At 38.1% G+C, this 18,330-nt stretch overlaps 1 protein-coding gene across 3 annotated transcripts in view; it reads left to right on the top strand.

Annotated features, from left to right (window-relative positions):
• Positions 1-18,330, top strand: part of DNAH8 (dynein axonemal heavy chain 8) — a 363,336-nt gene that overhangs the window by 256,778 nt on the left and 88,228 nt on the right. For 2 of the 3 annotated variants that reach the window (XM_077904162.1, XM_077904164.1), the window contains exons 71-77: positions 1,695-1,832; positions 3,162-3,289; positions 4,591-4,762; positions 6,493-6,648; positions 11,233-11,388; positions 13,291-13,473; positions 16,644-16,749. In XM_077904162.1, the coding sequence (XP_077760288.1) occupies positions 1,695-1,832; positions 3,162-3,289; positions 4,591-4,762; positions 6,493-6,648; positions 11,233-11,388; positions 13,291-13,473; positions 16,644-16,749 (1,039 nt within the window). The remainder of the gene's footprint in view (positions 1-1,694; positions 1,833-3,161; positions 3,290-4,590; positions 4,763-6,492; positions 6,649-11,232; positions 11,389-13,290; positions 13,474-16,643; positions 16,750-18,330) is intronic. The other variant, XM_077904163.1, reaches the window with a different exon arrangement.

The following is an 18,330-nucleotide window of genomic DNA, read 5'->3' as shown; positions in this document are numbered from 1 at the left end:
GCTGTGCACACAGGACCTCAATTTAGAAGGATCCACAGTTGGCCTGCTGTCACCCTCTTGAAGTTCTCAATAATTTTTTAACAATGGATTCCACATTTTAATTTTGTACAGGGTCCTGCAAATTATACAGCCAGTCTTTAGCAGACATAAACTAATAATTATACAAAGATTTTACACTGTTTCATTTTTAAGGTTGAATAGCTGCATTGAACTTTCTTGAATATGAACAAAGAATATGAAATTACTTCTAGTGACCCAGAAACATTTACAAAAATCTATCATATTCAATTCTAAAAGAACATCTTGATTTAATTCTTAAAGGCAGAAATTGCTGAAGCCTCATTTTCTGAATATAAGCAATAAAATTAGAAAGTTTACATTTAAAAAAAGCCAGTGACTTCTTTTTTTCTTTTTAAGAAATTATGACAGAAGTTAGTTACCAGAGCTTTTGTTATGTAGCTCAATGGCACTTTCTTAGCTATTAATTAAACTAAGCATTCCAATACATTCTCACTTATAAATACACACACATACACATAAACCTTAAGGAAAGTGGAATAGAGTTAATAAAAATAACATTGAAAATTATAGAAAAGTAGCAGAATTGAAAAATTGTTGCTTTCCAAAAACAAAATATAAAAGACATATTCTTGGAAAATATAATCAAGAAGAAAATATGTAAAATTACAGATATGTGGATTTAAATAATTGGCAAATTTTAAAGTTATATAAAATACATTTAAAAAATTAAATTTAATAACAATAATATTAACTAAATTAATATTTCCTGCAAAAAAGGCTAAATTTGAATAAATTAAATATTGAAAAAGAAAATGAGAATGTCATCAAAAAACTTCTACCCCAGAAGGCATTATTGCTATTTTACTTTACCAATTCATTTAAATTTCTATGAAACAGATCATTTCTAAGTCCATACTCTAGGACTCAGAAAAAAGATGAAAAAAATCTACCATTACAGTAATTTCACTTCAAAAAATCTTTATGAAGGAAGCAACCCAAAATGTTTGCATGCTCAACAGCTTTATTTATAATAATTAAAAATGCTGGGAGGGAATGTCTAAAAGTAGGGCAAAGGTTGGATAAATTATGATACATCCAACTGGTGTGATATTATGCAGTCATATTACTAATGCTCCTGAAAAAGTGTTTAAGGGCATATTTAAGGGGAAATGACTACACTATATTAAGTGAAAAAAAAAACTGGAAAATATCGGTTATCATCTTCTTAACACAATACTCAGACTATCATGGGGTAAAATCACAAGCAATTTCTGTTATTTTTTCTATGCATTGCTGCATTTTCCATGTTTTCTATATTGAACACTAATAATTGAAAAAAAATAGATGGGTGCCTGGGAGGCTCAGTCCCTTAAGCATCTGGCTCTTGAACTCAGCTCAGGTCTTGATCGAAGGGTTGGGAGATTGAGCCCTGTGCTGGGCTCCATGCTGGCTGTGGATCCTACTTTAAAAAAAGAAGAAGAAAAAGAAAAAGAAATATAACTTTAATGAACTATCTCTAAGCTCTGCTTCTCCAACTGAACACGCTTCAACCTCTAAATACCGTCTTGAGCAAAAATTGTGTAATTCGTGTTATTATTTACCATTAAAACCAAAAATATTTTACAGACCTAATACAACTAGCACCATACAGTTACCTCTTCTTGCTCTTTAAGGCTAACCTAGCGAAGCAGGAGGGCCGTCTGGCGGTTGCTAATGCTGAGCTGGGGAAGGCACAGGCTCTGCTCAATGAGAAACAAGGCGAGCTGGATAAAGTGCAAGCAAAATTCGATGCAGCCATGAATGAGAAAATGGTGAGATTAAATATACAAACTTCCTGAAGCGATGTGTTAAAATTTTACACAAGGGTGTGTTGTATTTAGAAATTAGGTAAATGTTTATTGACAAAAAAAAAATTTACCTGATTGTCCATTACTGGATATGGTCTCTGTTTTGTATTTTTGACTCTCAAAGGTCTTTTTTTGTGTGTGTCTTTAATAATCATTGTTAGTAACAGTAAGCTGTGGTATCATCCTCAAAGGGTACTGATTCGGAGGTTAGAGAACTGGGTTTGAGATTCAGTGCAGGCACTATTCATTAGCCAGTTGGAAGCAACTGATGGAGCTTTATGTGTCAAAGAGGGATCCTGATACAACCTCATGGGATAGGCTGTAAGCAGTGGTGGTCTGGTAACAATAGGCTCTGGGGGTGGGAGGGGCCCAGGGGGAATAAAAGCCATGATTTGCACAGTTTCCTGATTTCTGTGGTGTAGGTCCTCCCACCAGTCAGTTCTAAGCTACCAATGTGCCAACACTGAACACAGATTTGAAAACAGATGCACATTAAGCAGGGCACATTGATGTGATGAATGCTGGGTGTTATATGCAACTGATGAATTACTGAATGCTCCATCTGAAACTAAAAAAAAAAAAAAAGAAGAAGAAGACAGATGCACAACAGTGCACTATTATATACTGTGCTATTATGTATATAGCACTGTTACATACTGCACACTACTATATACTGCCGTGCAGGTACAGTGGATTTAACCTTAAGCACATAGATAGTTCAAAAATGTAAACAATTAGGAAATGATGAGTTTGGATTATCTATTACCTTTGCTTCTCATGTAGTTTCTGTAATTGTTAAGTTTATATAATTTAATTTCTAATTAGGTCTGTGTTCCACACCAGCCCACAAGTTTTCTAAAAAATATAACAATTGGCTCTTGTAAGTTGATACAAGCTGGCTACCACACTTCGCTGTTGTGTAAAATTTTCTGGGGAAAAAAATTACTTTGTAAACAAACTTCCAAGGGCTCAGAGTTATTAAATCCAAAACCAAAATTGGTACATTTTATTGATTTGAGACTGTCTTGAAAAAACTGAATAGAAATACTATATTAATTTAGGTGATTTAGATTCTCTCTTACAAAATCATTTTCCTTGAAATTTCATAAGGTAAAATAACCATCTGATGAATTCATTACCAGAATTTAATACGTAAAGTTACTCACATTGCTTTTTTTAGACTATATTTTGCGAATTAAGAAATCCCTCCACATATTTTCATGTGTGAATACATGGATGTTTGATGAAACACTTTGAAAAGTTCTTTGAGATGTTCTTTCTTTATGAATGTAGGATTTGGTAAATGATGCAGATATGTGCCGGAAAAAGATGCAGGCGGCTTCCACTCTCATCGATGGGCTGAGTGGAGAAAAAGTCCGGTGGACTCAGCAAAGCAAAGAGTTTAAAGCTCAGATCAATAGGTATAAATTTTGGTCTTTGTTATAATTGCTTTCCTTCTTGGTGATTACCCGAAACCTCTTTGTGACATTCAAGAAAATAAAATACATCTCCCCGGTGAAGTGCTTTGCTCCTTCATCTCCATATATCCATTTCTGAATCTTATAGTTTAGGTTATCCGTTCTCAATAAAATGGAGAGTGATCATAAGCTTGTGAAACATTTTAAATCTCAATTTTGGTTCAGAAATGTGGGTTTTCAGTATCAAAGTGCTTCTTTTTCTGTTGTTGCTTTTCTTGTTTTTTGTTGTTGTTTAGATAGAGAGAGTGTGCGCAGGGGGCAGGGGAAGAGGAAGAGGGAGAGAGAGAATCTTAAGCAGGCTCCATGCCCAACAGAGACTCTGACTCAGGGCTCGATCTCACGACCCTGAGATCATGACCGAGCCGAATTCAAGAGTCAGATGTTTAACTGACTGAGCCACCCAGGCATCCCCAAGAGTGCTTCTTTAAAAAAAAAAAAAAAAAAAAAAGATTTTTATTTATTTATTTATGAATAAAAAAAAGATTTTTATTTTTATTTATTTATGAATAAAAAAAAGATTTTTATTTTTATTTATTCATGAGAGACACAGAGAGAGAGGCAGAAGGAGAAGTAGGTTCCCTGCAGGGAGCCTGATGCAGGACTCCATCCCAGGACCCCAAGATCATGACCTGAGCCGAAGGCAGACACTTAATCCACTGAGCCACCCAGACATCCCCCTAAGAGTGCTTCTAATATTGTTTGGCAAATAGCATCTAGATACTTTCTCCAGTTCTATACTCTCCACCTCAATGACTTTGAATGTGTGGATCAGTGGTTTGCTCTAAAACCAAGGGTCTCTTGTGCCAGTGTCTATTGGTGTCCTAGAAACTGGAAGGGAGGGAAATGAGAGAGAAGTAGAGAACAGCAAGAATTGGGAGAAGGAGAGGAGTGCCAGAGGGGGAGAAGAAAACAGTTTTATCAAGACCAAATATTATCAGAACCGGGGCATAGCATGGGAAAAGGATACTTTCCTTCCTAGGAGCCAGGTCTCTGCACCTACAGGTTTCAAGGAAGCAGTTTCTCTCTTGCTCCTTGGCCTCCCTCTAATGTGGCCTCTCCTCTCACCATTTGGGTTGGGGGGGCTCCCTTTTGCATGGTCTCTCCATGTCTGGTTCCCAAGTGTTATGCAGGGAGCAGAGAAAGATTTTTGCCTAGTAACAAAACAAAGCTGCCCTGTGGCCTTTGGGACTCCTTAATGGGAGAACTTGAATGGGTTAGGTGACTCACCTCTCATCTCTCCACAGACTTGTAGGTGATATCTTGCTGTGCACCGGATTCCTTTCCTACCTTGGTCCTTTCAATCAGATATTTCGGAACTATTTGCTTAAAGATCAATGGGAGATAGAGCTGAGAGCTCGGAAGATTCCTTTCACCGAAAACCTGAATCTTATTTCAATGTTGGTGGATCCGCCTACAGTGAGTGTCACTTTCCTTATAACATTATTTGAATTCCAGATGTACTTACTAAAAAATCAAGGTTCACCTCTTGTTCTTTCTTTTTTCATTTAATTGAAAAGATTGTTTTGAAAACACTTAGGAATTAATTTTTAAACAAGCTTTCTATATAAAAAAAGTTCCTTTGCATTTTAATAAATCCTGCTTTCAAATTAATATTAGTTGCACTGCTGTGAACTAAAAGATCATACGTGGGAGCACCTGGCTGGCTCAGTTGGTGGAATGTGCAATTGATTTCCGGGTGGTGATTTCAAGCCCCACATTGAAGGTAGAGATTACATAAAAAAAAAATAAAATCCTCCGAAAAAAGGGATCATTCACAGATTATCGACTTGCTAAGACTGAACTCTTCTTTTAACTTTCTATTATTTGCAGCACTTCTATTAAGTCACACTCTTTCAAACACTTTAGGTGATTATAGGCATTAGGTAGGCCATAAATACTGGTATTCATCTTCTTTTGATCATTAACCGTCTTTTCGTAGTGTCCAAAGTGTACAGCAGCACGTTCTGGCATCACTGAGTGATGGCAAGCCCCACGATACTAAACTTCCTTGCTGGGAATTTGATGCCACTGTCAATTTTCAGCATATCTTGAAGAGCTTCTATGGCATTAAATGCTTTCCAGGCAATTTGTATTCATGAGCTGCTTTCTGATCTGTAAATATGTTCCCCAGTGGCTGTTTCTTTTGGGAAGCCATGCTATTAGTTTCGTGTTATCTGTATTTAAAAGTTAAAAAATTAATATTTTCCAATTCAAACAATGTTCAACTGGTTGTTACAGGGACTAGATGATGTATTAAAGATGCAGGCACTGATGAGGCAAAGTGGGCCAGGATATTCCTTATGAATTATGGCCTTTGGAGGCTACTGGGATACTTTAATGAAGGTAGAACCTTGTGGATTTGTTGGATCTCAGGTGATTTTATTGACCATGTGGAGGCAGGCTGGCAGTTCTCTCATAATTAGGGAAGATTTTTTTAAGTTTATTTATTTATTTTTCAGTGATCTCTACCCCTGATGTGGGGCTCAAACTCACCACCCCAAGATCAAGAGTCGCGCGCACTTCTAACTGAGCCAGCCATGAGCCCGAGGAAACATTTTTTTTAAAATATCGTTGATGAGCACTTGCCAATATAATATCTTCTCTCTCCTAACTTCTCTGCCTCCACCTATGCAAATCCTGCTCCCTGAGTGAACAGAGCCAGAGGACAGCTTCCCCCCTAAAGGGGAAGCTTCAGGACTTTAACTATTGCTGCTTATCTTTCCAACTATTTCAGTTTATTGGTTTCCACTAACCCTGCCTCATCTGGATCCCACCACCAACTGAGTCTTACCATGAATTAAGCCCCTATGTTCTCTGAATGTTCAGCAACCAAGCTTCAAAAATCTACAGATTTTACAATATTCCTTCATAAATTTGAAAATTAGTAGTATAAAGGACTAAACCCTAAAGGACTAAACTCTAATCTGGAGTTAAAGGATTTATTAGATTAGAAATTTATTTTTTTTAGGTGAAGGTTATTTGGTTTACATTTACAAGTTTATTTGTCTTTTTCTAGGTACCCATTGCATAGTCTCAATAGAAGAAAATATATTCCAATATTAAATTATTTTAATATTGTGGCACTTTTAATTACTGTGAAAACCTTCTTGTTCTCTGACTGGCCATATCCATTTCTTGTTACTTAGATTGGGGAGTGGGGGCTGCAGGGATTACCAGGAGATGACCTCTCAATTCAGAATGGCATCATTGTGACGAAGGCCACCAGATACCCACTCCTCATAGACCCACAGACTCAAGGCAAAACTTGGATTAAATCAAAGGAAAGAGAAAATGACTTGCAGGTAGGTACCATTTGGTGTATGTGAAAACATTCTTAAAATCATGAAATTTTCCCAGGATTTCATTTAATTCTGCTGGTCATAAAGTTGACATCTCTGTGATAATTGTTTGTTGGTTTACATGCTTGAGTTTTGTAACAGTGGTTTGGGGCAAGGGCTTGGATTATTTTCTCTCTTTTGTGTTCTCTCGTGATGTACTCTCCTCTCTGTCACTTTCCCTCCCTCTTTGCCAATGTTGGATGTGGCTTATATTCTGAGCCTTGGGTTTGGGCTTACAGCAAAGCCCCAAAAATAGAACTCATGACTCCTTGGTTTAAGGCTATGTGCTCCAACCTAGCTCAGATACATGGCACTTCATAGCATTATAGAGTCCAGGTTTGGAGCGGGGGTCTAAAAAGGTATGTATGTATGTATGTATGTATGTATGTATGTATGTATTTATAGAGGAGGAGGGGTAGGGGAAAGGGAGAAAGAGAGAATCTTAAGCAAGCTCCATGCCCAGTACAGAGCCTGACATGGAGCTCGATCTCACAACCCTGAGATCATGACCTGAGCTGAAATCAAGAGTCACACTCTTAACTGACTGTGCCACCCAGGTGCCCCATGATATGGTGTTAATTTTAAGGTAGAGGTAGACAGAGGCAGGATTCCAGCATCTCAGATTTATCGTCAATATTTCAACTACCAATACGACAATTCCATTTCCCAGATAACATTCTCAGATTCTAAGTCTATTGGCTCCATATTTTTGCTTATACTATTTTACAAACCATGATGTCTTTCTTTACCCTACTTCCCACTTCATTTACATCCCAGATAAATATCTTAAAATGTTTTTCAAAGTTCACATCCAACACTACCTTCAACAAGACTTCTCTGTGTCCTCAGTTTAATGTAGCTTGTTCTAAATGCTCACAATGTCTTGTTTGGATTTCTGATGTGGACTTAGAGTCTGTCTTCAATCATTGTTCATTGCACGCTTGTCTTTTACCTTTACTATATCATAAAGTTCTTGCCGGCATCTTTATATTTTCTGCACTGCTCTTTCTGTAAGGTAGGAATTCTGATATTTATTGAATTTAAGTGAGTGAATTAGAGTGTGTCATCATTACAACGTGTGTGTGTGTGTGGGAGAAAAGCGACAGAAAAATCATGTAGTTCATCTTGTTAAATGCAGAAAAAGCACCTAGTAAAATTCAACACCCATTCATGATAAAACCTCCAGCAAAACTAAGAATAGGAAGGATCTTCCTTAATCAGATAAAAAGTATTTTACCAAAAGCCTGCAACAAACACCACTTAATGACGAAATATTGAAAGATTTTGTTGTGAGATGAGGGCTTCACTGACATGTGGATGCTTCCTGGTGATCTGGAACACTCCTAAGATACTCCCAACTCACTGAGACTCCAGAACACAATGTGCCAGTCTGTTTAATTTAGAAACCCCAGAGAAATCCCAGAAAGAGAGTGTAAACAGAGGAGGAGATTTAAGGGAAATGAAATCTAATGGGAATGTAGCTCCTGAGGAGCTGTATTCACAGAAGGAATGTATGAGTGGAGTATATAGGAGCATTCCTGCTCATGACCTCCCTGGATCTGGATCCTGCGCAACTACAGTGTGTCCCCTGTTCCATTCCTCTTGCCTCTGCTGACTGTCCGACTCCCTACTCATTCTATTCTTAATTTTCCTGATCATAGTTTTGTCTTTCCATTTTGACATTAAACTCCTTGATGGACTTTGACTATGTCCTTCTGATGTTACCCAGTCTCAGCAATCTTCTTGAAGAAGTAATAGACATATGCCAGAGATAATTATGTATGTTTAAAACATAATGTAAGAAGATTGAACTATATTCTCCTTACTCAGAAGGCATTATTTTTTTTAAACATGTGGATAAACACATGCACAAACACACATAAATGAAAACAGAATAAAATGAAAATGCTATTTCTTTATATGGGAAGGAAAACAAAATGAAACACTTTATTTTTTAAAGATTTTATTTATTTGAGAGAGAAAGAGCAAGAGTAAATGAGAGAGAGATAACATAAATGGGAGGAGGGGCAGAAGGAGAGGAAGGAGCAGACTCCCCACTGAGCAGGGAGCCAGATGTGGGGCTCCATCCCAGAACCCCAGGATCATAACCTAAGCCAAAGGTAGACACTTAACTGACTGAGCCACCCAAGTGCCCCAATGAAACACTTTATAAATGAAAAACAAAACATGTTTTGTATGTCCAGGACTGCACTCCACTGTGGCAGCTTTGTCAAGGCCACCTCCAAACCCACCTCCAGAACCTTCAGCTCTGACTTCCAGAAAAAGAAGGTATTCATCAAGTTTCCCTATAAAGAATCACTGTATTCATCAAGTTTTCCTGTAAAGAATTCACTGACCACCTTGTAAAGACCCAACACTAGAGTCTGTGAGCAGGTTACCCAGGCTCTGGTGGTAGCCCCCACATAGTGTTACTATACAAGAAAGTCAAGGGAACTAAACTTGGAATTAAGATAGTAATTTCTAAGACTCTAAGATATTAATTTAAATTAATAAAAGATATTGAAGATGGTTAAAGGTTATCTTTAATAAACTGACAATTTGAAAATTATTATTTCTTTACTTGGTGTATTAGTTACGGTTCTCCAGAGAAACATTGTGCATACGATATCTCTATATAAATACAGAGGTATAGAAAAAGATTTATTATGAGATATTGGCTCATGGGATGAGGGAGGCTGAGAAGTCCCACAATCTGCTGTCTACAAGCTGCAGATGCAGGAAGGGTGGTCATGGAATCCCAGTCCAAACTCTGAAGGTCTGAGAACCAGGGGAGTCAGTGGTATAAGTCCCAGTTCAAGTCTAAAGGCCCAAGAAAATATAAATAATAGTGAAAGGGAAAATAAGGGAAGGGAGAAGAAATGTGTGGGAAATATCAGAAAGGGAGACAGAACATAAAGACTGCTAACTCTGGGAAACGAACTAGGGGTGGTAGAAGGGGAGGAGGGCGGGGGTGGGAGTGAATGGGTGACGGGCACTGGGTGTTATTCTGTATGTTAGTAAATTGAACACCAATAAAAAAAAAAAAAATAAAATCAAAAAAAAAAACAAAAAACAAAAAAAAAAAATAAATAAATAAAGGCCCAAGAACCCAAGGGCAGGAGAAGATAATGTCTCAGCTCAAGCAGAGAGTAAATTTGCTCTTCATCTTTGGGCTCTATTCAGGCTCTCAATGGATTGGATGATGCCCACCCAAATCGGTGAGGGTGATCTTTTTTACTCAGTCTACCTACTCCAAGGCCAATCTATTCTGGAAAAAGCCTCATAGACACACCCTGAGAGTGTTTAGCAGCTCTCTGGGCATCCCTTACCCCAGTCAAGTTGACATAGAATATTAACCATCACACTTAGGAAGCAAAGCACAAAAATAGAATTTACTCCTTAGGAAATAGAGGAGGACAATTATATTTAGTCTCATTGGGACCTTGTTTCTTCTTGTTTAATAAACTAGTTAAAGCTATTTGTTTAGATTCATTTACCTTATCAACTCATAATGAGGTCTTTCACAGCTCATCATTTGTGTAAATAAAGCTGTTCATCTAGGGAAACAAATTCCTTCCTATGCAGGGTTTTTTCTTTTAGTTATTTTCTTTTTATCCAAAACAAGACAAGGGTAGACTTATCTAATTTTTAATTCCGCATCTCTTTTTCATAGCAAGCGATAGGTAATATCTTTTAATTCTACTCTTTTAATCACCTGCTGTTCCAGTGGCTCTTCCTTGTGTCTTAAGATCAGCCCTCACAGCAGCATAGAGGCAGTAGCTGAATTCAGAGGGTAGAGTATAAGGAGATGGAGAGTTGAGGACTGAACCTTCCGGAAGCCTCACATTTAGGCAGGGGAGGGATCATAGGAGAAGCGAGAGTTCAAAGCCATTTGGCCAATGCAAGGATCAACCAGCGCCGTGTGTCTATTTTAACTAATCAACAAACACTGAACTAAAAAACGGGGCCCTACCAGGCATTCAGAATACTGATTTTTTAAAAATATAATATAAAAAGTGAACATATAGTATTTTAAGTTGATTTTATGGGAAGTATCTATCACATTCTTCTGTTGCACCACTGTTAGAATACCTGGATAAGCCCTTGGTTTGATTCACTATATAATTTCTGACATTCTTATGCTTATTTTTCATCACTTGATCATCTCATGAGTTGTCCTGAGAAGATAAATGAATTTTGCAAATACTCAAGTTACTTTCCTTTCCTTGAGTGATTGAGACTATGTAAGTGTAACAGGTTTAATCCTTGATTTCTTCTCTTTGGTGAGTAGGAGCAGAGCTCTGACATTTCCTTGAAGGAGTGCCACTCTGTTTTGATCAGAGAGACTATTATTGCACATCCAGGGCCTCCACAAAGTCATGAGCTCACCAAGTTTTGAAAATTAAATGTTCTTGCTTTTATTTTCATAAGTCTTCCTATACAGCCCTTCATATTCTTAAGCACTTATCCAACAAATCTCTTGGTTTACATTGTGGAATAAGCACATTCTTTCTAGCACTCATATAGCAGTGAACCCTTTATTTTTAGGTAACATCCCTGAACCATAAATATTTCCGCACACACTTGGAGGACAGCCTTTCCTTGGGGCGACCCCTTCTTATTGAGGACATTCGTGAAGAGCTGGATCCAGCCCTGGATAATGTATTAGAAAAGAATTTCATTAAATCAGGCACCACGTTCAAGGTGAGTTTTGGGGAGAAAAAAATAGAAGAAGAAGAAGACAAGAAAAGAACAATGGTGACATCTACTTATCTTTTTGAGCATAGCAGCAAAGCCACCTTCCTTCAGGTGATAGTTATTTGATACACTGGAGAAAATGATTGCCAAACTCATGTTTAGTGCTTCCCTCATTTTAAAAATAGTATATGAAAAATACAGGGGACAGCAATATCTTGGTAGAAATAGCCATTTAGTTGACACTAAATAACAAGTTAAAGAAAGACATTGTCTGGTCATAATAATATGTTAGTGTTACACACATACAATACATATATATTGGCAGCTCTGAGAAAATCGGATTTACAAATTATATATTCATCTATCCTATAAAATTCATCTATATTATACATTTTTCTCACTTGAAAAATGGCATTTTAATAAATTCTATAGACATTGATTTGTTCATTTCTCTCTGTATTAACTTTCAATCTAAACTCACAGACTTTGCTGGAAGCTGTGGACTCCTGTTTCTCATCACTGGTGAGAACATGAATTGTTTCCACTAGAGGCATTTCTTTTTTAATTGGTGGCATTCTCTTCTTCTAGGCTTCTTTGGTTTTATTTCTTGATAAATGACAGCATTTCTGATTGCAATTTTTTTTGCTTTGGACAACTTAATTTCATGAATATCAGTGAATAAGTACAGAATGCAAATTTTCTCATTAAACAAAGATTTCTTTTAAAAAAAGATTTTATTTATTTATTCATGAGAGACACACAGAGAAAGGCAGAGACACAGACAGAGGGTGAAGCAGGCTCCCTGGACGCTTGACCACTGAGCCACCCAGGTGGGCCTGAAGAAATGTTTTTGGGGCCCGGGGTGGAGTCCCGCGTCAGGTGAAGCCTGCTTCTCCCACTGTCTGTGTCTCTACTTCTCTCTGTGTGTCTCTCATGAATTAATAAATAAATAATCTTTAAAAAAATGAAAACATTTCTTCATAATGTGAATCTTTTATGTGCCATATTTAACATGCCCAAGGAGGGTGTAGGATTTTTATAACTGAAGGTCTTTTAAAGGAACAGATTCTTTTTTTTTTTCTTTTCTTTTCTTTTTTTAATTTTTATTTATTTATGATAGTCACACACACAGAAAGAGAGAGAGAGAGAGAGGCAGAGGGAGAAGCAGGCTCCATGCACCGGGAGCCTGATGTGGGATTCGATCCCGGGTCTCCAAGATCTCGCCCTGGGCCAAAGGCAGGCGCCAAACCGCTGCACCACCCAGGGATCCCAAGGAACAGATTCTTATCTGCAGTGTGCAGACATGGTGCTTGAGAATATGATAGGGCCTTATTGAGGTGGTTTCTATCCACATCTGGAATCAAGATTAATTAAAAATGTAAGTTCTTTAAAATGGTATAATGTCCACCTAAGTTTTAGATAGCAAAACCAGTTGTTTTTTAATATATTGCAAATCGTAGTGTTTAAGAAAAGTTATCTTTCTGAAAAACATGTTGACATTTTTTTCTCTGAAAAGTTCCTTAATTCTTTCTGAAGTCTAATACACTTTAGATATGACTGAAAACAGAGATAACACTTCCGCTAAACACCACAAATTTCTTTAGTAGGAAACAGTTTCCTCCAAGTGGGAGAAAATAGTCAAATCTGAGATGTGTCTGAGTTTATTCCACATTTGTTTGGGATAAATCTTTCATTTAATTTGTTTGGTGTCATGGCTAACAACATCTTCCGGCAGGACCACATATCTAAATTATTTAAGATCACTGATGAAAGTGTTAGAACTTTTTCCTCTGCAATTCATTCAAGTTTCACAGCACTGACCTCTGATAAATTCTTTCCTAAGTTAACCACAGATTCCTTGTTCTGCCTTTTAAGCTCTCTTTAATTTTTATATTTGAATCGATGTAGGTGAAAGTCGGTGATAAGGAATGTGATATCATGGATACATTTAAACTTTATATTACTACAAAGTTACCAAACCCTGCCTTTACCCCTGAGATCAACGCGAAAACATCAGTCATTGATTTTACTGTCACCATGAAAGGACTTGAGAATCAGTTATTAAGGAGAGTAATTTTAACTGAGAAACAGGTAATAATTTCTCAAGGTTAAAGACTACTTCTAATAAATTTTAATAATGCTCAAAATGTATTATGAAATTGTTAAGTATTTGGGAAGGAAAAAATTACGCCAACCACATCTGCCTTTGTTAACATAAATATTAGTGTAGTTGTCTCGTGTCAAGTCCTGTTAAGAAATCATGTAACTAACTCACCTGTCCTCCAACCCCAAATGTGCCTGCACATACGTACACACACACACACACACACACACACACACACATACATACACACACACAGAATTCACACTGCTCTTTCTACTTCTGTCTTTAAACCTTGGAGTATGTCGACCCTCATAGTCCTATGGATGGATGCTCCTTGATGTCCCTGAAAAATTCAATAAAATAATGATCTTGTAGAAAAAGAAATTGCTCCAAATGAGTGTATTACCACTGGAGTAGTTTCAACTAGTATAGTCTAGTACTCTAATGATACAGAGAGCCCAACTCTAATTTTAATTGAATAAAATTTGCATTAAGGCAGAGAAATTAAGTATGATTGAAGGTTCTAATAAAACAAAGAACAACTTAAAACTGGAAGACTTAAAGAGACTGATACAAGTTGAAACTAATTTTTAAGATAAATCTCAGAAAACATTTAACATTATGCATAAAATATGCTTGCCTAAAATGTAATTATACTTATTTGCATATGGAAAACATATTTGCGTAAAATCCGAGAAAGATTATATTTGCTTACAGAGAATTAAGTATTGAGGGTTCAGGGGAAGGGCAAGGTTAGAAACAATAAGACTAGAAAGACTTATAAAAGACCAGAGAGGCTTAACAGGGGAGGCTGAGAAAAAGATTGGTAGCAGAAGACTGGACAAAGATAAAGGAAAGGCAAGAGATAGTCATAGATGCCACGAACACAGAAAAGACACTGGAAGAGGGAAAGAGAAATGGTCCTTATGCCAGAGAAACAGAGATTCAGTAAAAGAAGTGAAGCCCTACCTGATTAACAGGGATGGTTAACATGGGGCCAAAAGTGGCCAGCCAGGCGGAGAGGGCATGGGCCCCATCCCCTCTTTGGGCCCCGTCGTGCCAACTGTTGAAAATAAGTCCTTCCTTCACGCTCTAAGTGGTGCTGCTGGTCTGATCTGAGATGATCAGGTGCTGCGTGCAGGCCGCACGAACTTCCTGAAGGCAGGCCACTCCACTGTCTGAGGTAGGCTACACTCTGTGTCCCCAGAGGGCCCCGCACTTGCCTTTCTAGGTCTCAGCCTCCTCTTCAAGGATGCTCTAAGGTGCTAACATCAACCTTGCTGAAAAAAAGCACACACACACACACACACACACACACACTTAATCTGTAGGAGGACATCCAGACTATGATGTTTAACCCTCTTAACTGTCCTGCTCTTTTTACACACCTTCATTTTACAGAAGAACAAACAGAAACCAGAGAGAATAGGGTCTTAGCCTCTGCAAACACATGCATGGACTTTCCATCCTGTCAGGCCTCCTAGATAAGTTTTACAGGTCGTGCTGTAAAACCCACAAGTGTCTACCGGACCATGATGCTTTTTTTTCCAGATCAAACTGAAAAGGAAGCTGATGTGATTTCATTTTGTCCACATATTCTTATACTGCCACCCAGAGGTGACCATTTTAATGGAAACAGTTCATGAAGTATTCCTCCCCCTGCCCCCTGAAAATGCAGCCATGACCTTCATTGCCACCCCCATCAAATACTGCAAACCCGATAGTACGATGACCATGATAGCACTTGTCTCGGAGTTGGAGAATGGGAGTATTAGCCTGCATTTGCCAGTAATGAGCTGTGGGGATTATGTTGGGATGTGATTTAGAGTTAATATTTCTGGATCCTCCATTTCCCCAGATGTAAAATAAAGCTGTTGAATTAAATTCAGCACACTTCAGTTTAGCACATATTTATTAGGTTGAGTCCCCTCTCTGCAAAGCCTCGAGGTAAGTGCTGTCAAGAAAACAAAAGTGAATAGGACAAGTTCCTGCCCTCTAGATGCACAGAATCTCATTGGTGGGACATAATCTACACACAGACTGTGATGCAAGCCATGGCAGATAGAAAGATAAACCTTGTGCTGTGGCTTTGGATGACAATTTGGTTTAAGAAGACTTTCTGAAAGTGATGGAATTTCTGAAGTGTTTTTTTTTTTCAAGAAACTTTCTCAAATAAGTAGTTTTAAAACCCCTTTTAACATAATTCTAAGTACACTGTGATTCTGTAGAAGATAAAAAAAATACTATAAAAATGCTATTGAGACAACTTCAATTTACTCTATGTTTAGCAAGAGTATTATATCCATGTTAAATTTCCTGAATTTGAAAATTACAGTATACTAGAGTAAGAGAATGTCCTGGTTCTTAGGAGATTTGTTAAATTTTTAGGGGTAAAGGATCATGACCTCAGCAAATGGTTCACCAATTATAAGAAGAACAAAAATGATGATAAGTATTCTATAGAGGGAGAGATAGCAATAAAACAAAATGTTATCTGGTGAATCTGGGCAAAACATATGTGAGAGTTTATTGTATCAGTCTTGCAACTTCTCTGAAAGTTTGAAATTTTTTCAAAGTGTCATTTGAAAAATACACTATTTTGGTAGAAAAAAATATGCTTTTAAACATCCAGGTTAGCCCCTCTGTTAGTTAGAGATGTTAAACCATGGCAAATGGATTTGTATTGGCAATTGTCTCTGTCAAACCAAGTACCTGGTGTTGCTAGAGGTGGATCCCAAACCAAGAGCTCATGTTCGGCTTGGATGGCCTCCTGGTTCTTTGGTAGTATGTCTCTGCTTCTACCATTTCTGACTGCCAATCAAGTTCACATTTCACACAAAGGCAGTGTGGGAACAGGGCCAAGAGAATGGGATTCTCTAATCTAAATAACCATAGAGCCAGGAAGAGAACACGGGGATAATCAGACAAAATTACTTTAGCAGCGGTGTCTCATTCATGCCAGTGTGAGCACTGTGGAAACTTTACGCTAGTAGGCATAATTTCTTAAAAAGTGTCCTGAGGAACAAAAAAAGTAGAGTCATTTCACGGGCACTTTGGTTTAAACTTTAAAAAATTGATCAGAAGCACTGAGAAATTGGATTTGCCATAATTACCGGTGACTACAATTCTGCTGTTATTTCTTGTTTCCTAATAACAGGAATTAGAGTCTGAGAGGGTTAAGCTTTTGGAGGATGTAACTTTCAACAAGCGGAAGATGAAGGAACTTGAAGACAACCTTCTCTACAAGTTAAGCGCCACAAAAGGTACCATGTTATTAATAAGTACATGGGTGATGGGTCCCGAGTCAGGATTTCTTGGGACCCTCTTTTCAGCACCCTCCTTCATGACTATAGATGTGAGAAAGCAGTTGAGTTAACAATGCAAACACAGGGGATCCCTGGGTGGCTGCCTTCAGCCCAGGGCGCCTGCCTTCAGCCCAGGGCGTGATCCTAGAGTCCTGGGATCGAGTCCCACATCAGGCTCCCTGCCTGCTTCTCCCTCTACCTGTGTCTGCCTCTCTCTCTCTCTGATGAATAAATAAAATCTAAAAAAAAAAAAACAGTGCTAACACAAGCAAGGCAATTTTTATCTAGATGTTTAAAGAGGGACCTCAGAGAATCTGATTTTTGAATTAGCAAACAGAGTCTGAGCATTTGAGAAGAATACAGTTTTCTTGATGTAATTGCTCTCTCCTGAGAAAAATAAGGGCTCCCAGTAAGCTAGGTAACTCATAATAGGCTAATTTGCTTGCCCAAAGGAAACTAATGTGCTCAATCTAATTTTTTTTTAATAAAGATTGACTCTTTCATTTGGCATTGAAATACAATTACCACAATGGGCTATGATGTGTGTAATCTGTGTCAAAGGCACTTAAGCACCCAGGGCCCAAGCTCACTCTCTACTTTGCCTTGACCTCCCACTTAGAAGTCAGGGATGGGTTCTCCTCAAGGGCAGTCAGATCCACGTGCTACACCCTAATTTGGGGATGTAGTCTCTCTAAATAAATAAAAACATCCTATCCAAAGACAATAAAGCCAACAAACACTGTATTGTTCTGCAGTAGGCAAATCACAGTAGCCTAAATTCTACCATTTATTACAGACTCATAAAGAGTGCTTCCCAATAACACTGTACTCCTTGGATAAGCAAATATCTTAACCTCCAGAAGTACATAATGTGTTATTCTCACAACATTCTCCTGCATGGCCTTGATGGTGATCTCAGGGAAAAATCCTTCTATCTGCCTTGATTGCATTGCTTGTGTTTGTGAAGTTGTCTGTCCCCTGGTCCAGTGACATCTCCCTGCCATTTGGATACCCCTGGGCATTCTAATATTAGCAAGGATTGCTGAGAGCTCTTCCCCCAATCCAGCCAAGAGCGTGCTGGATCAAGGTCTCGTTCCTGTGAGGTGAATCACAATTTGAATTTCCATAGTAGACCTAGAATGCCCATCAGAGTAACTCACACTTTCCTAGCATTCACCCACCATCCAGAATTGGAGGGTAGGCCAGGGCACTGCTGTTTGCAGATATCGTGACCTTTAGCTCAGCATGTCCGAAGTGTCTTCCCGTATCTTAAATGGAATGTATTGGCACAGATGTATTATTTGTATTAAAAACAATAATGAAGGGTGACACTCAAAATAAAATGAGGATTTTTATTCCTGGTGGGACACTTGCACCATCCTCCAATTTTCTCTGTTGGAGACACAGAGGCACCAGAGTTCTCAGTAGCAAGTTCTCATGACACTTTCAGGGGGACCACGGAGATGGTAATAGCGTTGAAAGCCATGTCACATAAAGCACAGCTGAAACCACCCAGGGTGGAGGGAGCCAGATTTTGTC

Source organism: Canis aureus, chromosome 7, assembly GCF_053574225.1.
Source record: "Canis aureus isolate CA01 chromosome 7, VMU_Caureus_v.1.0, whole genome shotgun sequence".
Taxonomy (NCBI): domain Eukaryota; kingdom Metazoa; phylum Chordata; class Mammalia; order Carnivora; family Canidae; genus Canis; species Canis aureus.
Note: the sequence above shows the minus strand (reverse complement) of the source record. Positions and strands in the feature narration are given on the sequence as shown.